At 45.4% G+C, this 25,900-nt stretch overlaps 1 protein-coding gene across 1 annotated transcript in view; it reads left to right on the top strand.

Annotated features, from left to right (window-relative positions):
- The window catches only part of SERPINE2 (serpin family E member 2), a 61,988-nt gene extending 36,425 nt beyond the window's left edge, over nt 1-25,563 (top strand). Inside the window, exons 2-9 of the mRNA XM_021682946.2 lie at nt 344-624; nt 3,165-3,392; nt 8,967-9,164; nt 17,185-17,383; nt 19,002-19,102; nt 21,203-21,289; nt 23,668-23,751; nt 24,679-25,563. Of these exons, the coding sequence (XP_021538621.1) occupies nt 366-624; nt 3,165-3,392; nt 8,967-9,164; nt 17,185-17,383; nt 19,002-19,102; nt 21,203-21,289; nt 23,668-23,751; nt 24,679-24,716 (1,194 nt within the window). The 5' untranslated portion in view covers nt 344-365 and the 3' untranslated portion in view covers nt 24,717-25,563. The remainder of the gene's footprint in view (nt 1-343; nt 625-3,164; nt 3,393-8,966; nt 9,165-17,184; nt 17,384-19,001; nt 19,103-21,202; nt 21,290-23,667; nt 23,752-24,678) is intronic.
- The last annotated feature ends 337 nt before the right edge of the window (nt 25,564-25,900 follow it).

The following is a 25,900-nucleotide window of genomic DNA, read 5'->3' as shown; positions in this document are numbered from 1 at the left end:
GGGTCTTGCCCATCTATTTATAGTTGTATGCCCAGCACTTCGAAAAGGGCCTGGCACATGCTAGTTCTCAGTAAATACTGCTTCAATTGGATGAAGGATGGTTGTAAGATTGAATGGCACATAACTGGGAGCCTGCCAGGTGGAGGCTTCCTTTCACTCCCTCCCCCAACCCGCTGACAAAATATGGCAAAAACTGCTTGATCTATGCTATTCTATTTTAAATAAATTAACAAAGCACTCAATTATACTGAGTACAATGAATCATACCTAGTTGAATATAAAGTAGTCCCCCCCAAAGGTGTTCATTTAAGAATTCACATATTTTTTTAATCTAATTTTTCAGGTCGTCATTGCCGAAAGGAACCATGAATTGGCATTTTCTCTTCTTCCTTGTGGCCACAGTGACGTTGCCCTCCGTGTGCTCCCAGTTCAACCCCCTGTCTCTGGAGGAACTAGGCTCCAACACAGGAATCCAGGTTTTCAATCAAATCGTCAAATCCTGGCCTCATGACAACGTGGTCGTGTCCCCCCACGGGATCGCGTCTGTCCTGGGGATGCTTCAGCTGGGAGCCGACGGCAGGACCAAGAAGCAGCTCACCACGGTGATGAGATATAGCGTGAATGGTGCGTGCCTTGTGGGCTCTGGCCATTGGGGCTTCAAGCGAGTCTTGCATCCGGAGGGGCTTCTCCGGTGCCATTCTGGCATCCAGGACGGATGTGCCAATGCTGGAAGTGTTTTGACTGTGCTGGTGACCACATGAATCTGTGTGGGTGAGAGAAGTGCAGAGAGCCACACACACACGCACGCACACACACACACAAATCCCTGTAAAAGGCATGCAGCGTGCATGAGCTCTGTGAGCTCCACCACGCAGTCTCCAGGTTGTGATACTGTGCTGTAGTCCTACAAGGTGTTACCACTAGGGGAAACCGAGCAAAAGGCACAGGGGATAACCCTGTATATTGTTTTGCAACTTCCCATGAATCTATCATTATTTCAAAATAAAAAGCTAAAAAAAAATTTTTTTTTGAAGTCGGGCCCAATGGAAAAGGTTTCACTTGTTGTTTTGAATTATCTGTGTTCACTTCAGAGTCTCTGTCTCCTAGCGGTGGTGCCTCATGGCTCCTGCTCTGGTTTCATCCCCCAGAGTCTACCTTGCACCCGCCTCTTGAGTGAGGGCCACGTGTGAGGGAGCAGAACGGGCCCTGCAGCCGTCCTCTGGGGCCACTGGGCACCGTGGCCCTGAGCGAGTCCCTCTGCACGTCAGAGTCTTCGCTGCTTTATTGGAAAACGAGGGAGTTGCCCTTTCCATGTTCTTCCACTCCTGTTAGCCTCATAATGTTCTAGGAAGCTTGACTGCATTGATGCTTTTGGCTGGGAGAGGAAAACCAGAGGGACAGGCGGGGGTTCGAGAACTCCGTGCCTCACTCCATGCCCCTCGGTGGCTGTGTTCAGTGTCACCTCCTGAGCTGCCAGCCCCAAATACCTAAACTTGCCCCACTCTGTTTACATGGCCTTCAGTTTCTCATGAGTCTGCAGTTGGATCACTTATCAGAAGCATGGAAGGACTTAGTACTTGGAACACACCATTCTGCCCCTTACTTGGACGCTCGGAAAACTCCTAGTGATTTGTTGCTTCCCGGTGAATCACTGCTAGAATTTATGGCCCTCACCAGTGCCATCGAGACCCTGTCAGCTAGTACAGTTCCAACGCAGGGACTGGACTTCTGTTGTTCCACACTGAGCCACATTCATTCGAAGCAGTATTTCTAAAGTTTTGACAATGTTGCCTGTGGGTGGCTTCCTTCCCCCACGCTTGTTTTCTCCCGAATCACTAGCCGTTGTGTTGTGGAATGGGGCTCCGTCAAGAGACAGACTCTTTTAGGGGAGCCCGAGTGGTTTTTCAGGCCCTCTGAGAACTCAGGATAGCGATGCTCTTACCGAGGACAGAGGCAGAACGGTCTGGGGCAGGGGAGGAAGATCTACGCCAGTCTTTTCCCGGCAGGAGACCGAGGCGTGTGGAGGAGGCCATGTGGCCAAAAGGGACAGGTGCTGGGTCTTGGCCTCTGCTGTTCCCTTACCGATAAAGTAGGCCTGCCCCACAGAACAGCACAAAAGGTGGGGTCATGAGAAGCCAAACAAAGGGCCAAAAGGTCACCTCCCTGGGCCGCGGGGCCGACTCACCCTGCCCTTATTTAGTGGGTCTGCAGAAGAGACACTCGGTGTGTGGCAGGTCAGCTCTCCAGGACACCATCACTGTGACCCCTGCAGGCTGTTTTAGGACAGCGTCATTTTGAAAGGATCCCAAGCGAGTAACCCAAGAATCTGTAATTCGAGCTCACTCCAGAAACACATTTCATCCTTATAATTTATTTTCCTCTTCTCCATGTTCTAAAAGCAAATGGAGTATGTATGAATGGCTCGTGTTAAAATAAAGCTTACATTGCCATAAAATTAGTCCCCGTGCTTTTTGAGCGTGAGATCAGGTAAAAACCACACTGTTCTTGGATGGTGGCACCTGGCAATTTTTAATGGTCTTTCTAATGCTTATTTTATTCATCTTTTTTTTCCGAAATAGAAAAAAAAGGAAATCGCAGTGTTAAATCTTTGGCAGGAAAGAGCACTAGAGATTAAGAAAAAGAATGAATTAGGAAGATTCCTTGGATTTATTTCCCCATGGCTATGTAAGGAAGAGCTTGCCAGTCTTCCTAGTGACTGGGTACCAAGAAAGTCTCCCAGGAGGACGAGGTCCACATGGGGAAGGTGTTGAGATGCCTTGAATATGCTGTTTTGGTACTAAAAGCACTACTGACTTTTAAGGACTACTAATAAATCTTACCATCCCCTCCCCCCCCTTTTCTTTCTTTTTTTTTTTTTTTAAGATTTTATTTATTTATTTGACAGAGAGAGAATGAGAGAGAGAGCACATGAGAGTGGGGAGGGTCAGAGGGAGAAGCAGGCTCCCTGCCGAGCAGGGAGCCCGATGCCCCCCCTTTTCTTAACACAAGGCCGCTGAGGAAGCACAAGACCCAGTCTTTTGCTACTCAGGCTTATCTTGTCTATACTGTTCTTTATTTGCCATACTAAGAAAGATATTTTTTTAAAAAACAGCTTTTCTGAATTCTCGCGGAAATATTGCTGCATTTTTCCATTTCTCCTCTAGGAGTCGGTAAAGTGTTAAAGAAGATCAACAAAGCCATCAGCTCCAAGAAGAATAAGGACATCGTGACCGTGGCCAATGCAGTGTTCGTGAAGAACGGCTTCAAGATGGAGGTGCCCTTTGTCACCCGGAACAAAGACGTGTTTCAGTGTGAAGTCCAGAATGTGAGCTTTGAGGATCCAGCCTCCGCCTGTGATTCCATCAACGTGTGGGTCAAGAACGAAACCAGGGGTGAGTGGCCTCAGTTCCCTGGGGAACTGTTTCGTACGATCTTATACTTGGTGAATGAAAGTGTGAGGGGGACTCTGAGCTTCTAACAGGTCCCATGGCCCTCCCGTTGTGAAACGCCTGGACCCAGCTGGCTGGTGCATCTGTGCTCTCTTAGCGGGTTCCGTGACTCCGTCTACCTTCCTTCCCTTTTCTTGCTGCCACCACCCCGCTGTGCTGTTCGGGACGTTTCTCCCTGGGGCCCGGGCAGCAGAGTAGAATTCAGCCCCGCTGACTCTCCCCTTTCCTCGCTACATCTCCTCCCTGGAGGCCTTGCCCGCAGGCCCTGGCCTAGTCTGAAGGTTCAGTGGCTCAGTCCTTTCTATGTTTCTGTGACTGCCCCTCTCCAACGTGCGAGATTCGGGATTGATCTGTCTCCTTGCTTTCCTTCCCTCCTGCTGCCGTCCCCTCCACGAAGTAGGTGCCTCCACTTGGCTTACAATCAGCATGTGATTATGCGTTGTTTATGCCCCGTTATTGTAGCACTTTCCACGCCGCGTCATGATTACGTGTTTACATGCATTTCTCCTCTCATTAGACTGAGGAAGTGTCTGATGTGGGTGTTTTAAACCCGTTAATTTGCAAACTGGAGGTCTAGTTGGAAATGCTCTGGACTAGAGATGGGTCCAGAACAACCGAGGAAAATGAACACTGCAGATATAGGCTGGGGAAGCTTTTTTCATAGGAGGTAGAGTTAAGGTCACAAGAAGGGACCCAAAGACTCAGTTGGGACCCAAGGACAGAATGTGAGGAAATGGGCTTTTCGGGTCCTCTTTCTCCAAGCATGGTTCTGAGGGCGCCTGCATCAGAATTATCCAGAGCATTTGTTTTGAATGCAGGTCACCGAATCCCGACCTCCTGTATCCGAATCTCTGAGGGAGGGGTCTGGCATTCTGCACTGAAATGAGTGCTCCCCCAGTCTGCCTCCACCCCCCACCCCCCAGCAGGCTTGTATACGCAAATGTCTGAGAGCATATGACAGACTAGTGCAGAGATGGACCGGGAGGGCACGGGAGGGTGGAGGAGAGCCAGAGTGGTTTTGGTCAATCCACAGCATTCCTTCTCCACAGGGTCCTGGACAGCAAGATCCAGGCTTCCTTCCTAAAACCACAGAACCATCAGGAGACCTGCGAGTGTGGAGGGTTTAGTGGTTCTTTCTGGGCCTAGAGGACTAAGAACATTGGGTTGCTGGCACTCAGAGCTGGATGGCTGGATGACGATGGCATGTCAGTTCCCCATGCCAGCCTTCTTTACCAATGTGCTGGTAATAGTCAGTCACACTTGTGTGCCACGTGACAAGAGTTCAAACTACCTGGACACACACTGACTCAGTTGCTTACTTCATCTGTGGAGGGGAGTGTGGTAAGATTCAGCGTGTTTTTCAACCCTACAGACCCACTCCCTCTTTATAAACAAAGATTTTTACTATTCACTCTACCATCCTGAAATGAAATTCACAGCTCACGTAACCTGTGCACAAGTACACAAAATTTTTATTCTTCTTTTTAAATTGTTTTCAATTTTTAAAGATTATATTTATTTATTAGGGCGTGCGCACACACGAGTGGGGGGAGGGGCAGAGGGACAAGCAGAGTCTCCACTGAGCAGTGAGCCTGACGTGGGGCTTGACGTGGGACTCGATCCCAGGACCCTCGGATCATGACCTGAGCCGAAGGCAGGTGTTTAACCGACTGGGCCACCCAGGCGCCCCACAAGTACACAAAATTTTTAAAAATTAGTATAATGCCAAACTGTAATACAAGGAAAAACAGAACTAATTTATGTATGTAGTTCAGTAGGTAAACCCTTGGGTACCAACTACACCTGGGAACGTAACAAAGCAGTCGTATTCTTAGAATAATTGCGAACTGACGGCTACAAAAACAGACCGAGACAGGTATGTCATACCAGTGACATGAAAACCACAAGCTGCCTTCTGATATTTCTGAAGCACTTTTTTCTAAAATTGTGCAGAATTCTTGGTAAATTTCAGAACACAATAAGAAGAGTCTCCGCTTGATGTGCACGGCAGTGACATACCTAGAAAATTCAGTGTACAGTAAGAACATGCCCCCAAACAGATACCTTTGTGTTTATGTGGAAAAAAGAGTGACGTCCTGGGCTCAGGGGATGATAAGCCGGTCTGTTGCTAGCGTGAATGTCCACTGGGGGCATTCGGAAGCTACATGGCAAGCAGGACACTTCTTTACCATGTGGGACCGTTTGGAACATCGCAGGACAAGTAGCATCTCTGGCCACCTGCCATTCAGCTGAAAACTCTCCCACAAGTTCCCATGTTGCCCCCCTTGGGGGGATCTGCCTCACTGAGGGGCACTTACCTGCCACAAGGACCCTGGAGATGAACAGTCCACATTTGAAAGACTGCCCGGTGCGGCCCACAGAGTTGACCATTCCTGCCCACTGCAGAGGGGGAGAGCCAGACACGAAGGTTCTTTCCAGTGTGAGGGGGCGATGGCCCAGCCAGGGCTGCGTGCCTGGGGCTCCAGCCTCAGCTGCTCCTTCACCTACTCTGTGCTCACATCCTGCGCACTTCGTCCCTGTCCCTCCAACTCACCAGGCTCTCTCCTGTCGCAGCCGGCTGCCCGGGGTGCCTTTCTTCCCCCTTCCCCTTGCTAATGCATATTCATTTTCACACCATCCCAGGAATGGCTTCATAGTTGAAAGTGCAGGCTCTAAGTTTGAATCTCGGTTCTGCCACTTCCTAGCTGTGTAACCTGGGGCAAGTTACTTAATCTCCCTGTACCTCAGAGTCCTCATCTGTATAATGGAGATACGATAATGACAACTACTAAAGTAGTTATAACAACATTAAGGTTACATTAAGGAATTACATTAAGGAATGTAAATAATACGCATTTAGGAAAGTGCCTAGCACTTAACAACTGTTCAGCAAGTGTGGACCGTTTTTTATAGCTATTAGGTCAAGTAATACTTCAGGGTACCCATCCCTGACCCCACTGACCAGATCAGATCCCCCTCTTATTTGCCCTCACATCCTTGAGTACTTCTGCTTCGAGGTATTTATTACTATTGCATACACTTTCCTGAGTCATTTATGCCAACCTCCCCCTCTCTCTTCTCCATAGCTTTCTGAGGGCGGGCTTCATTTTTTGTTTATTTATTTTCTTACCTAGAAGAGTACTTAGCATATGGTAGGTAGGTATCCAAGAATGGATGGTGGGGTGGTAGGTGGATGGATGGAAGGGTAGGTGGATGGATGGATTGGTAGATAGGTGGGTGGCGAGATGGATGCGTGTTTACTATACATAGTTCTTGATGGCAGGTCCTCTACATGCTTCCTTGCTTCTAAACCATACATTTCTTACCTTTTTATCATTTCTTGTTATTTCTTCATTCCCCCTTATTGTATCTTAGTCTTGACAGTGTCAATCAGAGGTTTTGGGTCTGGGAAGATTTCTTTATAGACACTTAATGAGCACTGACTGTGTGCTGAACACAGACATAGGCTTGATTGTTTTAAAAGTGAATGACAGGGTCCTTGCTCTTGTGCAGTTTATGGTCCAGCTGGGATAGAGAGACACATTAAATTTGGCTGGAACAAAATACCAGAGGTATAATGGTGGCGCTGAGTGTTGAGCTTTATGGAAACTCCTGGGAGCTTGGGAGGAGGGTCTGAGGAGGTTTATTATAGGTACAGAGCCGAGCTATGTCTTAAAGGCACCTAGGGGTTGGACTGGGTGATGTTTCTAGCAAAGGCAAGATACCATCTTCACTGCCAGGAGCCAACTGTAAGGAGTTTGCTATGGGCTGGAGCACAGAGTTGTAACTTCCTCCCACAGGACAGAAGCTGCCCTTGCATAGAATGATGACCATTTATAGCTTGGGGATTCTCCTTCAGGTCCTGATTTATGGTGGCGTTGGTGCCCTCTTGTGTGAGTAAGGAGTAGTGATGAAGCTCTTACTGAGGACGCTGGGGTCTGGGCAACCTCTGGATGTGCCTCTTGACCATGATTTAATGCAAACGTTTGTTGGACATCTGAATCTTCTTGAACATCATCTAAAAGGACTTAAAGCTCTCTCACCTGAATTAGACATTCTTGCTTCTTCAGAAACTATTGATTTTACTCTAACCATTTAAAGAATTGTAACTTGCATTTATATTACGGCACTACATTTTTTTTTTTTAATGCTGGGGCCAAAAGCTACAGTAAACTAATTTTTAGTTGTAAACTAATTAGTAAACTAATTTTTAATCGCTTTGGGTATCAGTAATCCGTCATAAACACATACACAGCTGAATCTTCAAAGACTGAGCAAAAGGAGGCTTAATGAAAACCCAAGCCTTCAAGCACAGATAGCATTTGAGAAAAGGGTCTTTGTGGCCTCAAAGAACATTCTGAAACTATCACAGTTGTTTGCTCCTTCACTCCTGACAAACAAGATGGATGGTCCTTGACATTTTGTGGAGCGAATTTCCCTTCAAAGTCGGGAGGTCTTCCAGGACAGACCCCATTTCTTTTTATCTCTGTAATATTACCACCTCACTCGATCCCTAACTCATAAACATAGACACTAATTTTTCATTCTAGCCCTTCCCTAAGTAGCTTTGAGGCCTTGTGGTACCAGGGATTCCAAATGAATGCCCAACATTTCTAAAACCTTCAGAGAAATTAAACATTTATCCTTGGTAAAATTGCACAGGCCAAAGAGCTTCATTTTTGACTGGGATTAAGTCCACCCCATGGTTGAAAGAGCAAATGCATGTCTTGTGCTGGTGGCAAACCCTCCTTGGCAGTTGCACGTGTCAATTATTCGCAAAGATAGGGAAATTCATCATTAATTAAGTACAGCTTATTTAGATGAGTAGAATTTTCTAAAACATGGGGTTCATAGGGAATTAATTATAAAATTTCTTTTTTAAAAAAATTTTATTTGAGAGAGAGAGAGCACAAGCGCGGGGGGGGGGGGGCGGCAGAGGGAGAAGCAGACTTCCTGCTGAGCAGGGAGCCAGATGTGTGGCTTGATCCCCGACCCGGAGATCATGACCTGAGCCAAAGGCAGATGGTTAATCAACTGCGCCACCTAGGTGCCCCAGTTATAAAAGAATTTCTTGATCCTCAAATAGAGGATCTCTAAAGACTTTTCGGATTCAGTGATTTTAGCTTTAATTTTTCAGTTTTCATTTTTAGTGAGGGAAAAAAATGAGAAAGTACCAAAAGGGTGTTGTAAACAGTTCCTTTTTAAAGTCTTTTAAGGGCGCTGGGTGGCTCAGTTGGTTAAGCAACTAACTTTGGCTCAGGTCATGATCCTGGAGTCTTGGGATCGGTCCCGCATCGGGCTCCTTGCTCAGCGGGGAGCCTGCTTCTCCCTCTCCCGCTCCCCCTGCTTGTGCTCTCTCTCTCTCTCTGACAAATGAATAAATAAAATCTTTAAAAAAAAAAAGTCTTTTAAAAATTCCTTTGATTTTTTTCACTGTCCATGCTACAGCACTGCCTTTTGCCCTCAGATGGACTGCCAATCCTGAGTTTTTCCCTTGCCTGTTCTGTGACCTTCCAGGTATGATCGACAACCTGCTCTCCCCAGATCTCATCGATGGTGCGCTCACCAGACTGGTCCTGGTGAATGCCGTGTATTTTAAGGGTTTGTGGAAATCACGGTTCCAACCCGAGAACACAAAGAAACGTACGTTTGTGGCAGCCGATGGGAAGTCCTATCAAGTACCCATGCTTGCCCAGCTCTCCGTGTTCCGATGCGGTAAGTGTCCGCGTGGCCACGCCCCACCAGCGCTTTCACTTCATCCAAGAGCAGATCTGACTTTGATTTTTTTAAAAAGGGCAGGGGAACGGAGGGCAGGATTGTTTTAAAGTCCATGGTAAAGTTTTGTATTCTTTACAGAGGTTATGTATTAATATATAGCATATAGGCTTTTAGGCGGAAAATTTAAAGAGCGAGGACAGCTCACAAAATATGAAATATAAATAGGCCTTAAGCCTATGAAAGCATTATCAGGTCATCATAAAAGTAAACATCTGATTCTTTTCCACTCACCAGAGTCACAAACCTTACGAAGATCGACAAAGCCCAGTCATGGCTCTGGTTGGGGGGGCGGGGAGGTGGGCCCCGATCACAGTGGGTGGAAGGAGCTGTGCGAAGGGGGACGTCCTAGGAGCCAGTGTAGTGATCCCACACCAAGGATTGTAAACTCTGAAGATCATCTCACCCTAGCCAATAAATCAAAGCCAGATACGTATGTATAGTGGAACATATGGGATAAATAGATTTAGATTTACGTAGGGCGCCTGGGTGGCGCAGTCGTTAAGCGGCTGCCTTCGGCTCAGCTCGTGATCCTGGAGTCCCGGGATCGAGTCCCGCGTCGGGCTCCCTGCTCGGCAGGGAGCCTGCTTCTCCCTCTGACCCTCCCCCCTCTCATTCTCTCTCTCAAATAAATAAATAAAATCTTTAAAAAAAAAAAAGATTTAGATTTATATAAGTAGAGAAGTGATACAGTATAAGGTTGACTTCAGAAAACAAGTTCTAGAACAGCAGATGCTGGTTCATCTCATTTACGTAAAATACTTTCTATATATTCCTCCATCTGTGGAGACACGTCTTGGAGGATGTTCAATAAAATGTGAATGGTGGTAGTATTTCAAGGGACTGTTTTTCTTTATTTGAATCTGCAAATTTTTGAAACAAGCATGTGTCAATTTTACAATCCAGAAAACAATGACCAACCCCTGCCTTCGTTGCCACAGTATTGATAAACGAAGCCTGGTGATTCTTTTTTTAAGCCTGGTTTCACCAAAGCAGCTGTCATGCAATTTAAACTGATGCTTTTCCTCTGTGAGTTAGCCTTTGTGTCTCCGATCTGTACCTAGACACATGGGCCCCGAGTACTACCTTGGCATATTCAGTCTCTGTGAGCTCAGCGCTGCTCTGCTCAGTGTTTCACCAGCTGCGTGATTCTCTAAGCGAAGGAATGGCTCAGGCCAGGGCTGCAATAAACCAAGTCACGTTCCTTCTTGCTTCTCGTTCATCAAGCTTCTAGGTAAAATTTTGTCATTCCCTCAAATGTTTCTTTACGAGATAATATGTATTTAAAAGCCCTGCAGAAAGGTAACGTGCTCAGCAACTGAGAATAATAAAAGGCTCCTTTTGCCCAAAAGTCATCCCTCTTTCCCATGGTAGCCCAGCCCTCCCTACTCCCCACTTGTGTTGCCAGGAAGACCTCACTGGAATGCCAGCAAAGCCACCAGCTCGTATCTGAAGCAAAGCCCTTTCATTTGAGGTCAATCTTTATACACATTCTCTGTTCTAATAAAACAACTAAAGTGAAGGGCCTTCAATGATTGTATGTTTCTGTTGCTGGAAAATAAATGTCAGTAGTGAAAGATTAAAACACAAGGATCCTGTAGACGTTCCTATGAAACACGAATATGTTTGTTTTTACAGGAATGGAACATCTTTTCTGGATTATAGAGTATGTTCCTAGAGAGAGAGTTCCATATCCGGGTAGCTTTTCCATTAAGAACCGGTTTGTCTAAGAATGTATGTGTGTGTGTTACAGAAGGTAATGCACAAACGCATTCTCGTTGTCAAGGATTCTAACTGCATAGAACTACAGTAAGCTGGATGCCTTCCCTCCATCTTCACTGAGTCACGCCCTCCCTTCTCCATCCTCTTCCCCCCTGTTCTGAGGCCCCCGGAGGCTGCGTCGGGGCTCCCCTGCGTCCCGTTGAGTTGGCTGTGGGGTGAACTAGCAGGTGATAGGACTGCGGGAGGAGAGGGTTTGGGGCATTGACTTCCACGCCCTCCCTGCGGTCCCCAGGGCTGCCGCACCCCTGCGAGAAAGGTCTCCACTCCTGAGCAGGTGTGGCCAAGAGCACTTTCTCTCTGGGTCACCATGCCGCCCTCCCCCCCTCCCAGCCTACATTTGGTGATGTTTGTAGCCCAAGGTACTCTCCCGAATGGCTTCTCTGTTCCCTACCCATGCTTTATAAGAACTCTCGTCATTGAACTCCTTTTCAGTGACCCAGTGATCCTGTCTCTTCCTATCGGACCCTTCCTGGTCTGCACTGAATTCAGAACAGAAGGAAACCCCAGCTCTCCACTGTTCTCGTTCCCTCACAGTAAACACAGTGGACAGCCACCGTCCTCCTTGCCCTCCTCCCTGCGCCTTTCACGGGGGTTTACTGACTAACTGGGAATTGGAGCCCGTTCTCTTCCTGGGCCGTGCCACAGAGCTCACGGGGGTCCCACGTTCCCTGGCTTCCCTCTTGGGCCAGCACAGCAGCTTCTCACAGTGAGACGGGGCGGATCTGTCTTGCTGCATCTGTGAGGACAGCATAGCAGCTGTTTGTTTTCGTGACCACAGACTGCTTAGCTGGTCACCCCCTTGCTGCCTGTCGCTGTTTGTTTTCGTGACCACAGACTGCTTAGCTGGTCACCCCCTTGCTGCCTGTCGCTAGTCTGGCCAGCACGACCAGCCAGCGCTCAGAGATGGGCCATTGCCACTGAGCTCAGAGGCCGCCCGGCCCACTCACACGACCTCTGCAGCACCCAACCCACTCCCCCACCCCCCATCGCAGGTGTTCTGGGCCTCACCACGACCCCTCAGCCCCTTTGTAGAAGCATTGCTATTCCATGTATCTGTCTTTCGGAACATCCCCCCCAAGATGCCATCAAGACCTCGGAGAAGATTCACTTAGAAACGTTAAGAAGAGAGGGTGGAAAATGAAAGAGGAGGGGAAAACCCTTCTGACTATGTCCCATAAACTAGAAGCACTTTGAGGATAGAAATTCTTCTAATTAACTAAAAAAAAAAGGACTTGAAACCTTTTTTTTTTTTAGAAGAAGTGTATTTCTTTTTTTTTTTTTTTAAGATTTTTTTATTCATGAGAGACAGAGAAAGAGAGAGAGACAGAGTCAGAGGCAGAGGGAGAAGCAGGCTCCCCAAGGAGCAGGGAGCCCGATGCGGGGCTCGATCCCAGGACCCTGAGATCACAACCTGAGCCAAAGGCAGATGCCCAACCAACTGAGCCACCCAGGCGCCCAGAAATGTATTTCATGCCCATTGCAAAATCTACAAATAAAACATTGTAATGAGGCAGAAAGTAAATGTTCTCCTATAACTCCATTTCCCAGCATAAGAACCCCTATTTAGCAGTAGGTATATAATTTGAGACCTTTTCTATGAATATAGAAAATATGCCTGTGAAACTTTTTTGCATACATAGGATTGCCCTGTAATTTCTATTCTGTAATCTGCTTTATACATTAGATAGTATATCGTGGAAAACTTTGTTAATTCATATGGATTTATTTCATCCTTTTATCAGCTGTATAACATTCCATGGCATAAATGTATTATAATATTCTATGGATATTATTATATATAATAATATATATATTATTACATTTTTCCTGTAATAAACACTTCAGCGAGCATTCTTGTACATAAATCTTTAGAAACTCAGAATTTATAAAGGTACTTTCATTGGATAGGAATTGCTGAGTCCAAAGTTGTTATAATTTTTTTGATTTTTTGGTTATGAGTTTAGGCATAAAAGACTTTATTTTGAAAGAAGACCACAAAAAATTCCAAATATATGTATATATGTGTGTATATATAAATATATATATGAATATACAGTATATTCAAGCTTCCACTCTCCTCTGAGCTTCCAACTCATACCTGCCTATCCAAATTACCTCTCTACTTGGTTGTCTATTAAGTTTTAGTTCCATAGATGAAATATATTATTGTCCTCACCCATCTGGTTCTCCTGCCATGTTCCTTAGCTCAACAAATGACACCTATCCTCACCCAGTTGCTTAAACTACACCTTCCCCATCAGCTCTCCCCAGCCCCACTTTGCATTTCAGCTAGAATATGGACCACCACTACATGCACTGGATCTGGTTTTTGTTTTCAAATCTGTATTTCAATTTCTTCTGAAGTATAGCTGAAACAATTCCCCAAGAGCCCAGGAAATCCATAAAGCTACTTGTAGTAGAAGGTAATTGGAGGGATTTTCATCTATAAAGTTTTCCTGATGTTCAATATTTAAAATATTCTCTTTGATTTTAGGGGCCAAGAAGAGTTCTTAACATTTCAATGAGCCTAGTTACTTCCTCCCTTGTAGAATTTAAAGAAGGGATCAGAGTCTTTAGGGGGCTTTCCAGAAAATCTGGATCAGGGCGCCTGGGTGGCTCAGTCGTTAAGCGTCTGCCTTCGGCTTAGGTCATGATCCCAGGGTCCTGAGATCAAGTCCCTCACTCCCCCTGCTTGTGTTCCCTCTCTCGCTGTGTCTCTCTCTGTCAAATAAATAAATAGAATCTTTAAAAAAAAAAGAAGAAAAAAAAAAATCTGGATCACCCTCAAAGTACCACTTACAGAAAGTTCTAAATCTTCATGTTTTTGATACTTGGTTCTTTGCCTGTTACTTCTCATTAAAGGTTTTGTTGATCCCCATTCATCCAAGAGAAAAGATTTCTCTTCCCTTCTAATCTATTTCCTCGTTTCCAGCATGAATGAATCCTGCTTCATTCACATTTTTCTATACTCCAGCATCAATCCTCATTAAAGAACACTCCGTCTACTTCCCAGATGTTAAAGCGTGGAGAACCTGGGCGGGACCTTTTAATGGAAAGGTATCTGGGACAAAGACAGGCTCCCTGCTCTGACACAAGGCTCCAGATCCCCATCCTTGCTTGATTCATTCTGCCCTGGAGCTGTGCCCACTGCAGCAGCTGTGGTTTCTCTTGGTGGATTGAGGCTGCGTTTCAACTGTTCGAGCAGTGACCGAGCAACTCAAGAAGAAACGCATTTTGCAAGGCTTCTTCCATCAGTAGATGAAAAGTTTTTACTGTGTGCAAGCCTCTGTGCTGAGCACTATACTATGGGTATAGTCTCGTTGAATTTTCACAGCAACCCTGTAAGCCAGGCACTGTGATCCCATTTTATAGACGAAGAAACTAAGACTTGGAGTTAAGCCACTTGCCCAAGACCCAGAGCTAGTGTGTCAGAAGAGGCAGGATTTGAACCCAGATTCTAGAACTCCAGATCTGGTGTGTTTAACCTCAGCCCTGGTCCTCTGTGAGAAGACACTGAGAGAGCAGCCCTTTAGTGATCAGGTTAGGAGAGGAGGGGGTGTGTACAGAGGCATCCTAGCCAACATTTGCCATCAGCTCCTGTGATCAGAAGCAGAAGTGGGGCCAGGGAGAAACGAATCACTGGGCGGATGTGAGTAGGTACAAAATACTTAGCGGTTATTCATATTACTGATCAGTTAGTGGTGTATCCAGTGGAGGGCGCCTGGGTGGCTCAGTCGGTTAAGCGGCTGCCTTCAGCTCAGGCCATGACCCCAGGGTCCTGGGATTGAGCCCCACATCGGGCTCCCGGCTCAGCGGGGAGTCTGCTTCTCTCTCTGCCCCTCTCCCCTGCTCGTGATCTCTCTCTCTCTCTCTCAAATAAATAAAAATCTTAAAAAAAAAAAAAAGATGTATCCAGTGGAGGCTGGATTCACTGGTGGAGGTAGAAGCTGTCTCCCCCACTGGAAAACACACCCCAGCTCGTAATTTTTCATTATTCATGACCCCCGATTCTTCTTATCACAACAGTAAATGTTTCTAGAAGTGGTTAACAGATGCCTCCAGGTCCTTATTTCATGCCCTGGAGCAATCACTTATTAACTGCTTCCCAAACTGCACAGTTTCTAGAACAGCTCTGCCAGAGTCAGGGCCTCCTATTTTCTTTGAAGATTAAAGGGCTCATTAGGAAGTGGTGTTTTTTCTGACTCTCCCATTGATTTTCCAGTTTCTGCCGAGGCCATTTTATTACACAAGGTAAAAGGAAAGTTAAAGAGTCCCATCTTTGATTCTCAGGCAGCCCCGGGACAGAAGCGACCTTGAGTGACAGTTCCTAGGCATCCGGAGCCAGGCTGGGCCGCTCAGGGTTACTGAGCAGCCCCTCAGGCAAATGCAGCAGATGGGAACGGGATATACTGAGCACCCCCCAAATTGCCCACAGTTTGCTTCCTGAAGGAGAAACTCAAATGTCATCCTGTCATGTCACATATTCTAATAGCGTTGCTATTCTTTATCATATTTTATAGCTAAAAGTGTTCGTTATGTAACAAAGACAAAGAAAGTTCGCCGTCTCTCTCTCTTTTTCCCTCCCCCCCCAACCCCCCACCCGTGGAGAACTGGCTTATTGAAGTTCCCTGTCTCACACGCGGTGACTGGCAGAGGTCGTCCCCGGAGAAAAGACAGTGAAAACCATGAGAGAAACTCGCTTTCTCTTTTCTCTTTTTCTTAAATGCATTATTCTTCTAGGTCATCTAGAGCAGGGAAAGGAGGTGGAGGAGGCCAGGCCCTGTTAAGCGCCTTACATATTATTTCTCATTTAATCATCACAGCGACCCTGTGAGGGGCGTACTTTTAATGTCCCTGATGTCTCCACTCTCCATAGTAAGAGGCACACAGAGGTTAAGTGCCTCACCAAGGTCACCGTGTTCTTAAAAAGTCTGAAGTGCTTAATAAACCATTTCAGAGATCCGCCAGAAATCTAGAAATGCTGGCTTTCCATTCACATAGTTAGTTTTAATAAGTCTCTCATTACATGGCTAATGTAAAGGTTTGACCGGATCCTAAGGCACACTCCATGGAAGACTCTTCCCCGGGGAGTCAGGGGCCTCCGTGGGCCCCGTACCCCTGAGCTGGGCCTCCGGCTGGGGCCTTCATGAACACACCAGCACCAGATCTCACCAGTAGCACACAGTTGTGCTGCTCAGCTGCTGAATGTTTTGAATGTTTTACATGGAATAAAAGGGTTCTAGGAGCAAATGAGTTCAGGAAACCTGGGGATAGCTAAACAGCTCTCCTTCAGAACATCTCAGAGCCTTTACAGCACTGCTATATATTAGGAAGCTGCAAGAAGAATCAGTCCAGTGCTTCCTAAACTTACTGGGATATGGAATCTCTTTGTCTACTGGGTGACATACAGGTTGTGTGTTCTCCAGACGACCGCCATTTTGAGAAGTGCTGGTCTAAATTGTTTTCAGGTTTTCATTAGTAAGTATAAATATCATAAGGTATCTAAAAGCCGTAAGGACAGTTACTGGAATGGGTGAAGAGTGAGTAGGGAGTCGGGATAGTGGAGAAGGAAGGTCATCGTTGGCATTAGACATATTGAGTCCAAGTCCTGGCGTTCCACTTCTTAGCCCACGTGTCCCTTGGCAAGTTACTTAATTTCTCTAATTGTAGCCTCCCCAGCTGTGAAATAGGACTGCTTGTACTACCTCATGGGGCACAGTAGCTTCTAAATGTGTTGAAGTGGTTGGCGGGGGACCTAAACAATGGAGCTGTTCATCCCTTTCTCCTTTCTCTTCACATGCTCACATAGGCTCAGCCAAAAGAACCATTATCAGGCAGTTCAAATTCATTCCTTTATTCACATGATAAGGGTCAGCTTCTTGCAAAGCCCTGTATTCTAAATGCCTCATGATCTAGTTCAATTCAGCTCAACAGAATTAATGTTATTTTAGTGACGCCCAAAGGCATTCTGTTAAGACATGTCAAAATTGAAGAAAGATAATTCTTTACCAGGGGAAGAAGAAATGTCTCTTTATCCTCCTAAGGAAACTATATTTGGAAAAAAGTTTTTAAACTGAATCGCCCTCTTCCCTCTGAAGCTACCCATGTGATCAGCGAACACTCATGCCACTTCTAGAAGTCATCAGGGATACACTGAACCTGCCTCTGATTTCTTTAGGGTCTACAAGCACCCCCAACGATTTATGGTACAACTTCATTGAACTGCCCTATCACGGGGAAAGCATCAGCATGCTGATTGCCTTGCCGACCGAGAGCTCCACCCCGTTGTCGGCCATCATCCCTCACATCAGCACCAAGACCATAGACAGCTGGATGAGCACCATGGTGCCCAAGAGAGTACAGGTCATCTTGCCCAAGTAAGTGGTCCCTCTCCCTGAAGAGAAAATAATGGGAGTGCTCAGTCCCTGGTAGCAATACCGGACAGCGTGAGGCTAGGAAAGGCACAGCCTAAATCCTAAAGCTGATTTACTTTCCAGAAATTGCATGGTGGGTATACAAGGCTCTGCTTTTGTAGAAGCTTCCCCCCCACCCCCCAATTCCTGTGCCTCTCATGCGGCAGGAGAATGATAATGGGGATGGAAGGAAAGAAGGCCTGGCCTCTGAGTCTCCACAAGACCTCAAGCTCCTTGTACCATTTTGAGGGCTTTTAACATATTTAATTTTCTTCAAAAGACTGAAAAACACACGTATAACTGTATAGTAAAGGTTAGTCATGTTTCTGGTATTTTGATAAGGAGTTTCATTTTCGTCTTCTTAAGTTTTAGCTGGAAGTTCCTGAAGACCAAGGTCCAAAAGCTAGGTGGTAAGGAAATATTTTGAAACCATCCAGGCAGAATTCTTACATTAGTATCATACTATGGCAGTTCTTTATTGCACCCTAAAAGTATAATGTTGGTGGAATTTGAACTGTTACGACTTGAAACCAAGGGGAAAATAATCCCAAATTCTGCCTGAATCCTAAATTTCTAACAGGTCAGAGAATGCTTTATACCCAGACCCGTGAAAGAGGCAGTAAACGTCCCCTGTCTGTGATCGTGTTGCCAGGATCCAGAGCTTTTAACCAGCCGCATCTCAGGGTGGGAAAGATACCTTCCAGTTCTAATAGCTCTTAATTCTCCAGTCACTAAGTTAAGCATAATCCGACGAGTCCATTCATAGTAAGTATTAGTATCTTCCCAAGATTTTTTTTATTGTGAAGTGAGCTTTCATGTAGGCAGGGCTTGATATAAATGAACAAGATGGTAGGTTGACATTATAAGTAAAGCACAATTATAACAGTAAAATTATCACCAGAGCCCATCTGTGAGGAAGATCTGCTCACTACCCTGATCCCTCTTCCACCAAGTGGGAGAAAGCCTGGTAAAACATCCTCTGATGATAGGTTTAATAGCTGACGTTTACGTAAGTGTGGTTCTAAGGCCAGACAGGTCACAAGGATCCAAGAAACTCTTGTGACACCCAGATAGAATGAGTGCATTGTCACCAATTTCTAATGTTGGTTCCCACTTTCATAGTAAAATGCTTTCAAAATCCCAACAAGAAGGAGCAGGAATGTGTCTCCTCTCTTTTGACCATCCCCAATGTGGCAGCCACCACGATGTTTGGTTGGTTAGAAATGGGGAAGAACTGTAGATATTCCAGTCACTGTTCCAGATACCCCCCCATCCGCGTGAGGGAAAGTGTTTCTGCAGATCTCCCTAAGAATTGGAAAGGGGGGGGCCTCTAGCACATGAGGGTGAGGCCACCCTTGTTTGCTGCGACAGTGTACTGCTCATTTTGCCAGCTAAGTGTTTGAGAGATGAGTTGTTCTCTACTTAGATCTTGGAACTACAATTTCAGATACAATGTAGATTGGTGTTCAGAGCATACTTAAAAAGGAATCAGTTTATCAACACTTCCCCACCGGCACTGATTATCTTATTTTACATTGTTTATGGTATAATGATTTTCCCTTATCTTCTCCTTTCCTGCTAGGTTCACAGCCGTAGCACAAACAGACCTGAAGGAGCCTCTGAAAGCTCTTGGCATCACTGAGATGTTTGATCCATCAAAAGCAAATTTTGCAAAAATAACAAGTATGTTCAATTTAAAACTTTGTCTTAAACTTGAAGACTGTGTTACAAACTGGGTCTCTGATTTGTTCAGAAAGAAAAGATCAGGGGTGCTTGGGTGGCTCAGTCCATCAAGCGTCCAGCTCTTGATTTCGACTCAGGTCATGATCTCAGGGTCGTGGGATCGAGCCCCACGTCAGGCACTGCACTTAGTGGGGATTCTATTTAAGATTATCGCTCGCTCTGTCTCTCTCTCTCCCCCTCTGCCCCTCCCCCTGCTCTCTCTTTCTCTCTCTCAAATAAATAAATCAGTCTTTAAAATTAAAAAAAAAGTGAAAGAAAAGATCAAAATTAGGAGTCTGCCGCCCTGAAACTCTCCAAGATTTAATCTGATTTATCACCAAATGATGCTGTTCATCCTCAATCATCTAAATTAGCAGAAATCATTCATCCCTATGTTTCACATGTACATTTCATATGAGGCCCAAGTGACTCTACAGTTAAAGAAGACCTTCGTGTATCGTCTTTATTACTTACGAATTTAGCTCCTAAGTAGTCTTTCTTTTTCAAACGCAAACTATTCCCCTGTGTTTGAAGAATCAAGATTTTTAAACTCTCAGACACTTGCTTCCATCAAGCAATAGGCATGCACCATATCCAGATACGTATTTTGGCATTTAATGCCCGTTAGTCCAAAATAGTGTAAATTCAGAGGGCTCTGACTGGAACCTTTCTTTGCCAAAGCATCTAGGATGCAGCTGGTATCCTATTGCTTCATTTGCCAATATATGTACCTTTTCCTAGAGTTATGTTCCTAGTGAATATAACTCAGTTCTTGGTCCTTTTAATTTGGAGCACAGCAACCTCCTTCCAAAGAAAAGTCATGGCTTAAACATTATTTGTACTCGTTTTGTGTTTTTCCCCTTGAAGTTTATTGCTGACCTCGATGGCCTGCAGGTAAATACCTGTGTTCCCGTCCTTGGGCTACACACAACATGCCTGGTGAACTTGCAGCTGTAGGGATATTCTGACGCTCTTTCATTCTTGGATAACCAAACTCATCCCCAGTCCAGCAGCCTGAGCATCACCTGGGAGCTTGTTTGAAGGGCACAATCTTGGGTCTCACCCAGACCTACTGAATCAGAATCACTTTAGCAGGATTCCTCGGCCCAGTGACGTTAGAGAGCGTTGTTTCAACCTGCACGTTTCCCTCCGAGGTTCTCTTCTGTGGCCCACCTCCTACACCGCGGCCACAGGGAGTTCACAGGTGCTCGGAAGGAGGACCAGGTGCCTGAAATTCTCCTGAGATCTTATGCTTTACCTTCCAGTGACTTGCAGCCTACAGACATTCCTCTCATTCCCCATTGGTCATATTAGAGCCCAGCATCTGTGCTGTTGAAAGTCCACTTTTCCCCCTTTGCTTCCAGACCTATGTCCCTCAAGGCTATCATTAACTTCTGTTTGCATTCTCCTCCAATGCCGTGGCCAGTGGGTATTGCTGGAGTGATAAGGCTTTGCTGAGAAGGGAAGTGAATTCACTAGAAGGTTCCAGGAGGCACAATTGCCATTCTGAGTCTTGTTCTAAATCCTTCTTACATTCAACAGTCTTCTCACTAATACGGCCTTGAGATGACTGGCTTTTGTTGTGAAAAGCCACTAACCAGCTATTTGACTTGAGGGCAGATTTCTTCACCCTCTGGGCCTCAGTTTCCCCCATCCGTAAAGGCCATCTGAAATGGCCTTTCTGGATCTGATATGCTGTCCTTTGCAAATAATATTACTGCCTTGCTTCTTCTGGAAAACTGGACTTCCTTTTTAAAGCTCTGCTCTTTTTATTTTTTTATACAATGCTGAGTGATCAGAGTTGAATTGATAGAGGTACTGACACGTTCAGGGTCGGTGAATCCCTCCTCAGAAGTGATATCGCAGTTCGCTTAGCAGAGACTGAAATTCACGGCAGGTGACCGTCACCCTACAGCCTTCAATCACCAGACTGTAAGAGGTCACTTCTCCTGACACCTTTTAAGAACTGGAATTTGCCATGGATTTGAAGTTACTTCCCCAGCCAAATGGATGGCCTGCGTATCAAACAAATGCTGTGTTTGTTTCATTTTCTGGAAACAGGGTCAGAAAACCTGCATGTGTCTCACATCTTGCAGAAAGCAAAAATTGAAGTCAGCGAAGATGGAACCAAAGCTTCAGCAGCAACAAGTAAGAACTGGGTCAGGAGCCAGGACGGGCTGCGGTATAGGGGCATGAGCGTGCTGTCGCCCACCCGGCCACTCAGCCAATAGGTAGCGAACCCAGTTCCCCTCACCCCCGCTCAGCACTGTGTGTGGGGTTGCCCCTCAGGTGACAGGGGTGAATTTAGACAGAGTGAGGACCTGCCTCCTCAAGGCTCAGAGTCTCTTTCATTAAGGAAAGCCCCTCAGTGCGAGACATTCCAGGACAAGAGTCGGTAAGCTTTCTCTGTAAAGAGCTCGATAGTGTGTATTTTCTGCTTTGTGGGCGGTACTGTCCCCACTGCAGCTTCTCAGCTCCGCCCCTGTAGCGGGAAAGCTGCATAGCTGATAGGGGCCAGTGGGTGTGGCTGTGTGCCAATAAAGCTTTATTTATAAAAGCAGGATCTGACCCCCTCAGACTTGGCCCGAGGGCTGGGGTTTGCTGACGCCTGCCCTCAGAAGGTTAAAGCATATTCTGGCTGCTTCTTGGCAGAAAAGCCCAATCTTCATATTGAAACCCTAAATAATAGCAACTACCAGTAGGAACTAGGCAGGTCAGGTCTATCCGGGACAAAGTGAAGAAGGAGCGAGCAACTGTTGCATTATAGCAGGATTGCTGGGCCACCTCCTTCGATAAGTAGAACATCCACATCTGCTTTCTCCTCATGGTTTAATAACGAAGGAGAAAATAGAACACTCCTAGATTGGTTTTCGTACCCCCTAATTATCCATCTGAGACTGAGTGGATAAATCTGGCCAAACTCTGAACTCATAAAGGGAATGTCCCAGCTCTGCTTGTACCTGGGTCACATATTTCTGGTCATTAAAAGGTACCATTTATGCTCCAAGTAGACACTTTATGGCCTTTCTAGAATAAACATTTAATTTGTAATCCTTTAAAATAGCATTAAAAACAAAAGCCTAGAATACGAGTGCTTCAAATTTTTCAGATGCTTTTGGTCTCTTCTAGGTAATTGTGAGAGCTGAATTTTGCCAGTTATTGACTAATTGTGCCAATTAGTGTTACTATCGGGACTGGCTCCATAATTTGCAGGGCGCTGTGCAGAATGTAGCGATGGAGCCCTCATTGAACACTTAATTAAGAATTTGAAGACAGCGGCAGCAGAGCACTGAACCGAGTGTGGGGCTCTCGTGAGTGTGACTGCCAGGCCACACGCCCAGGAGGCCAGCTCTGCTGGCTCAGTCACCAGGGCTGCTATTATAGCGGGGCCACAGATGGGGTCAGGGGGCGCTTATGCAGGAGAAGTTTATGTCTCATAGTTCTGGAGGCTGGGCGGCCAAGATCAAGGGCTGGTTTCTCCTGAGGCCTTTCTCTGTGGCTTGCCGAGGGCTGCTTTCTCCCTGTGTCCTCACGTGGCCTTTGCGCTGGGCACACACATCCCTCGTGTCTCCCTCTCTTCTTATAAGGACACCAGTCCTATTGGGTCAGGGCCCCGCCTTCGTGACCTCATTCAAACTTAAACACCTTGGGGGTTAGGGCTTCAACATAGGGATTTTGAGGTGGTACAGTTCAGTCCACAAGACCTGCTAACTCTTGATTGCTTTTCAATAACCCTGGGTTGAGTGCTTTACCTCAACATAGCTGCAGATGGTTCCTTTGTGACATCAAGCCTAAGTCGTTAGTGCTTCCCAGGGTTTGAGGAAGAGAACTGGGCCCTTGTGGCAAGAGCGGTGCAGTTTTATCCCCAGCACCCACCCTCCTGCAGGGCCGTGTCACAGGCTTATGAAATTGAAGCCACCGTGAGTAAGCATGGCAGAGTGAGCATGTCTAGGACTGTGGGCTAAGGAAGTTTGCTTTCTGACTCCAGCGTCTGCGCCAGCTAGGTTGAACAGCAGCATGGGGTGGTGGGTCCCAGGTGAGAGGTCTCCATTACCATGCAGAGGGGACCCACCAGAGGAAATGGCACAGACAAAATGGTTGAAAACTAAGCTGGGCCTTGATATACAGGAAGGATTTGACTAGGCTAAAAGGACCAAGGGGCCTTCATCAGCAAGGCAGATGGTATGAATAAAAAAGAGCTAATAATAAGAGTGAATGTGCATTAGGTGTTTGTTAAGTGACAAACACTTTTCTCAGAGTTTATAATACGTTCTATGTCATTGAATCCTCATAAAAACCCTACGGAGTGAGTACATTTATTAAAGAAGATGGTACCTGTGTAGACTGAATGAGACACGGAATGGAAAGGGCCTGGCCCATGAGAGGGGTTCAGTAAATGGTGGCCATTGGGCCTGTTCTAACCTGGCCAGCCCATGGGACGGGCATTGTGTCCTCTAACTCCAGCATCGAGGATCCTTGCTGGCCTCAAGCTGAGTGTACAACACATTTTCTTTTTCTTCCCGTAGCTGCGATTCTAATTGCAAGGTCATCACCTCCCTGGTTTATAGTAGACAGACCTTTTCTATTTTTCATCCGACATAATCCTACAGGTAAGCGGCTCTTCTCTTCCATTGTTCGCTAGCTGTTAGAATTCAGAAAGGTATATGGAATCATAGTTAAATCCAACCTTGCTTCTCTTAATTCATCTCCCTTGTGTCAACGATTGCCAACACTTTGAATAATAGAACCGCCCACCTGGAAGAGATAGGAAAACCATGGCTGTGTTTACAGAGTGTGATGGAATCTTTTAAACACTGATTTTAGGTTTGTTGGTTTGTTTCTTTTTAACATAGAGCTCTGCAGCCCTTTTGGGGAATTTTGACAGCTATTGATCTTTTTGTCCACATTTTTATAAATGCAGTAGTTAAATTTTATAAGAAATTACATGTCCTCAACCTCTGTAAGCCCCCTCTATTGTTACCGCCCGAGAATTGTTAATTCGATAGATCTTGGCTCCCTAAGTCATGGGTTCAGAGTTGGCTCTGTCCTTTAGCTTCATCTTTAAAATGTGGATAACAGTAGTTCTTACCGCTCAGTACAATTATGAAGAATAAGTCAGATTGTCTTTGTGGAGAGCTAACTAACACAAGCTTGTTCCTTAACCTTTTGTCTCACCGTATCTTTAATGTCGTAATTTGTGTGCTTCTGCACCAAAGTCCAATATGGGAGCCTCAAGCCACACGTGGTTATTTAACCTTAACTTTTAATAACTAAAATGGAATATAACTTAAAATTCAGTTTCTTAGTCAGACTAGCCATGTTTCAAGGGCTCAATGGCCACATGTGACTAGTGGCTACCATATTGGACAATGAAAATATAGAGTGTTTCCATCACTGCAGAAAGTTCTATAGGATAGTACTGCTTGAGAACAATAGGTTAATCGCAGCCTAGAGACTATCCCTTAAATACACTTTATTATCTTATTTTAAGAAATGTTTTTTATAGAGTTACACCTTGTTTCCTTCTAATTCTGTAGGTGCTGTCTTATTCATGGGGCAGATATACAAACCCTGAAGAGTGTACAAGAGAAACCATGCAAAGCAAAGGCTCCTTTGCAATGAAAACAAGACTCCTTTCCTACATCTTTCATAGTTCTGTTAAATATTTTTGTACATTACTTTCTTTTTCAAAACTAGTTCTTAGGAACAGAGACTCAATGATGCAAGCATTTCTGTTCTGGGACATATATCAAAGGGAAAAGGGCAGGATGGCTGGAACACTGTACTGACAAATGAATAGAAAGGCTTCAAAATGTCTAAAAAATCCTTTAAACTACTGAGCTAACCCTCTTGAGTTTTTACTGTCCAGTTCAGGAGTTTTGTTTTGTTTTGTTTACATGTGTGGCATTTCAGAAGAAATTGAATCAGTGTGACGGGGAAAAAATTTTTAAAAAAATTAAAAAAAACAAAAAACGCACCAACACATTTTATGGTAGCTTTTACTTTTTTATGAAAAAAATATTATTGGCCTTTTTAATTCTTTTGTTTGGGTCCCATCCAAAGTCTTGATAGTAAGTATTATTTCGGGGGTAGAAATAGTGAAATCTCTAGCCTCTTTGAGTGTTTTTGTTGTTGTCGTTTTCTATAATGCATGTATTCACTAAAATAAAGTCTAAAAAACGAATGTCTTGCTAGACAAGGTTTGCTGTTGTGCAGTGTGCCTGTCACTACTGGTCTTTACTCTTTGGATTTGCATTTTTGTATTTTGTACAAAGTAAAAAATAAAGTGTTATGAGTAGTAAAAAAAAAAAAAATGCCATTTCTCTGTGATTGAAAATACAACAAAAGAAACAGAGCCTTTTAAAAAGACTTTTAACTTCTTCTACTAAACCTTTGCACTCGGGCACGCGGCAGAAAACCCACGGCCCCTGGCCTTGTCCTCCTGTTTTCCTCTAACGCTGGCAATCAGACACTGTTCCCTGCTTCACCACCTCTCAGCTTCCAAGTCCCCGCCTAGGAGGAGAGGAGGCTGTGAGGGGGCGATCCCAGCCCTCATATCAGCAGTGGCTCCCTCCCTCGGTGCAGGATTCAGAATGTTCCCAGCCAAGAGTAGGGTTTTATAGCAAGTGCACACGGAAGGTGCTGGGTCCTGAGACACTTTGAACTTGGGAGTGAACAGCGCACGTTACATTTTTGGCGCTCAGCCGGAGTGTTTGTTTCCTGATAGGACAAGATTTTTTGTTTTCTTTTGTTTTTGGA

This window comes from Neomonachus schauinslandi, chromosome 3 (genome assembly GCF_002201575.2).
Source record: "Neomonachus schauinslandi chromosome 3, ASM220157v2, whole genome shotgun sequence".
Classification (NCBI taxonomy): Eukaryota; Metazoa; Chordata; class Mammalia; order Carnivora; family Phocidae; genus Neomonachus; species Neomonachus schauinslandi.
This window is presented reverse-complemented; position numbering and strand designations above follow the sequence as displayed.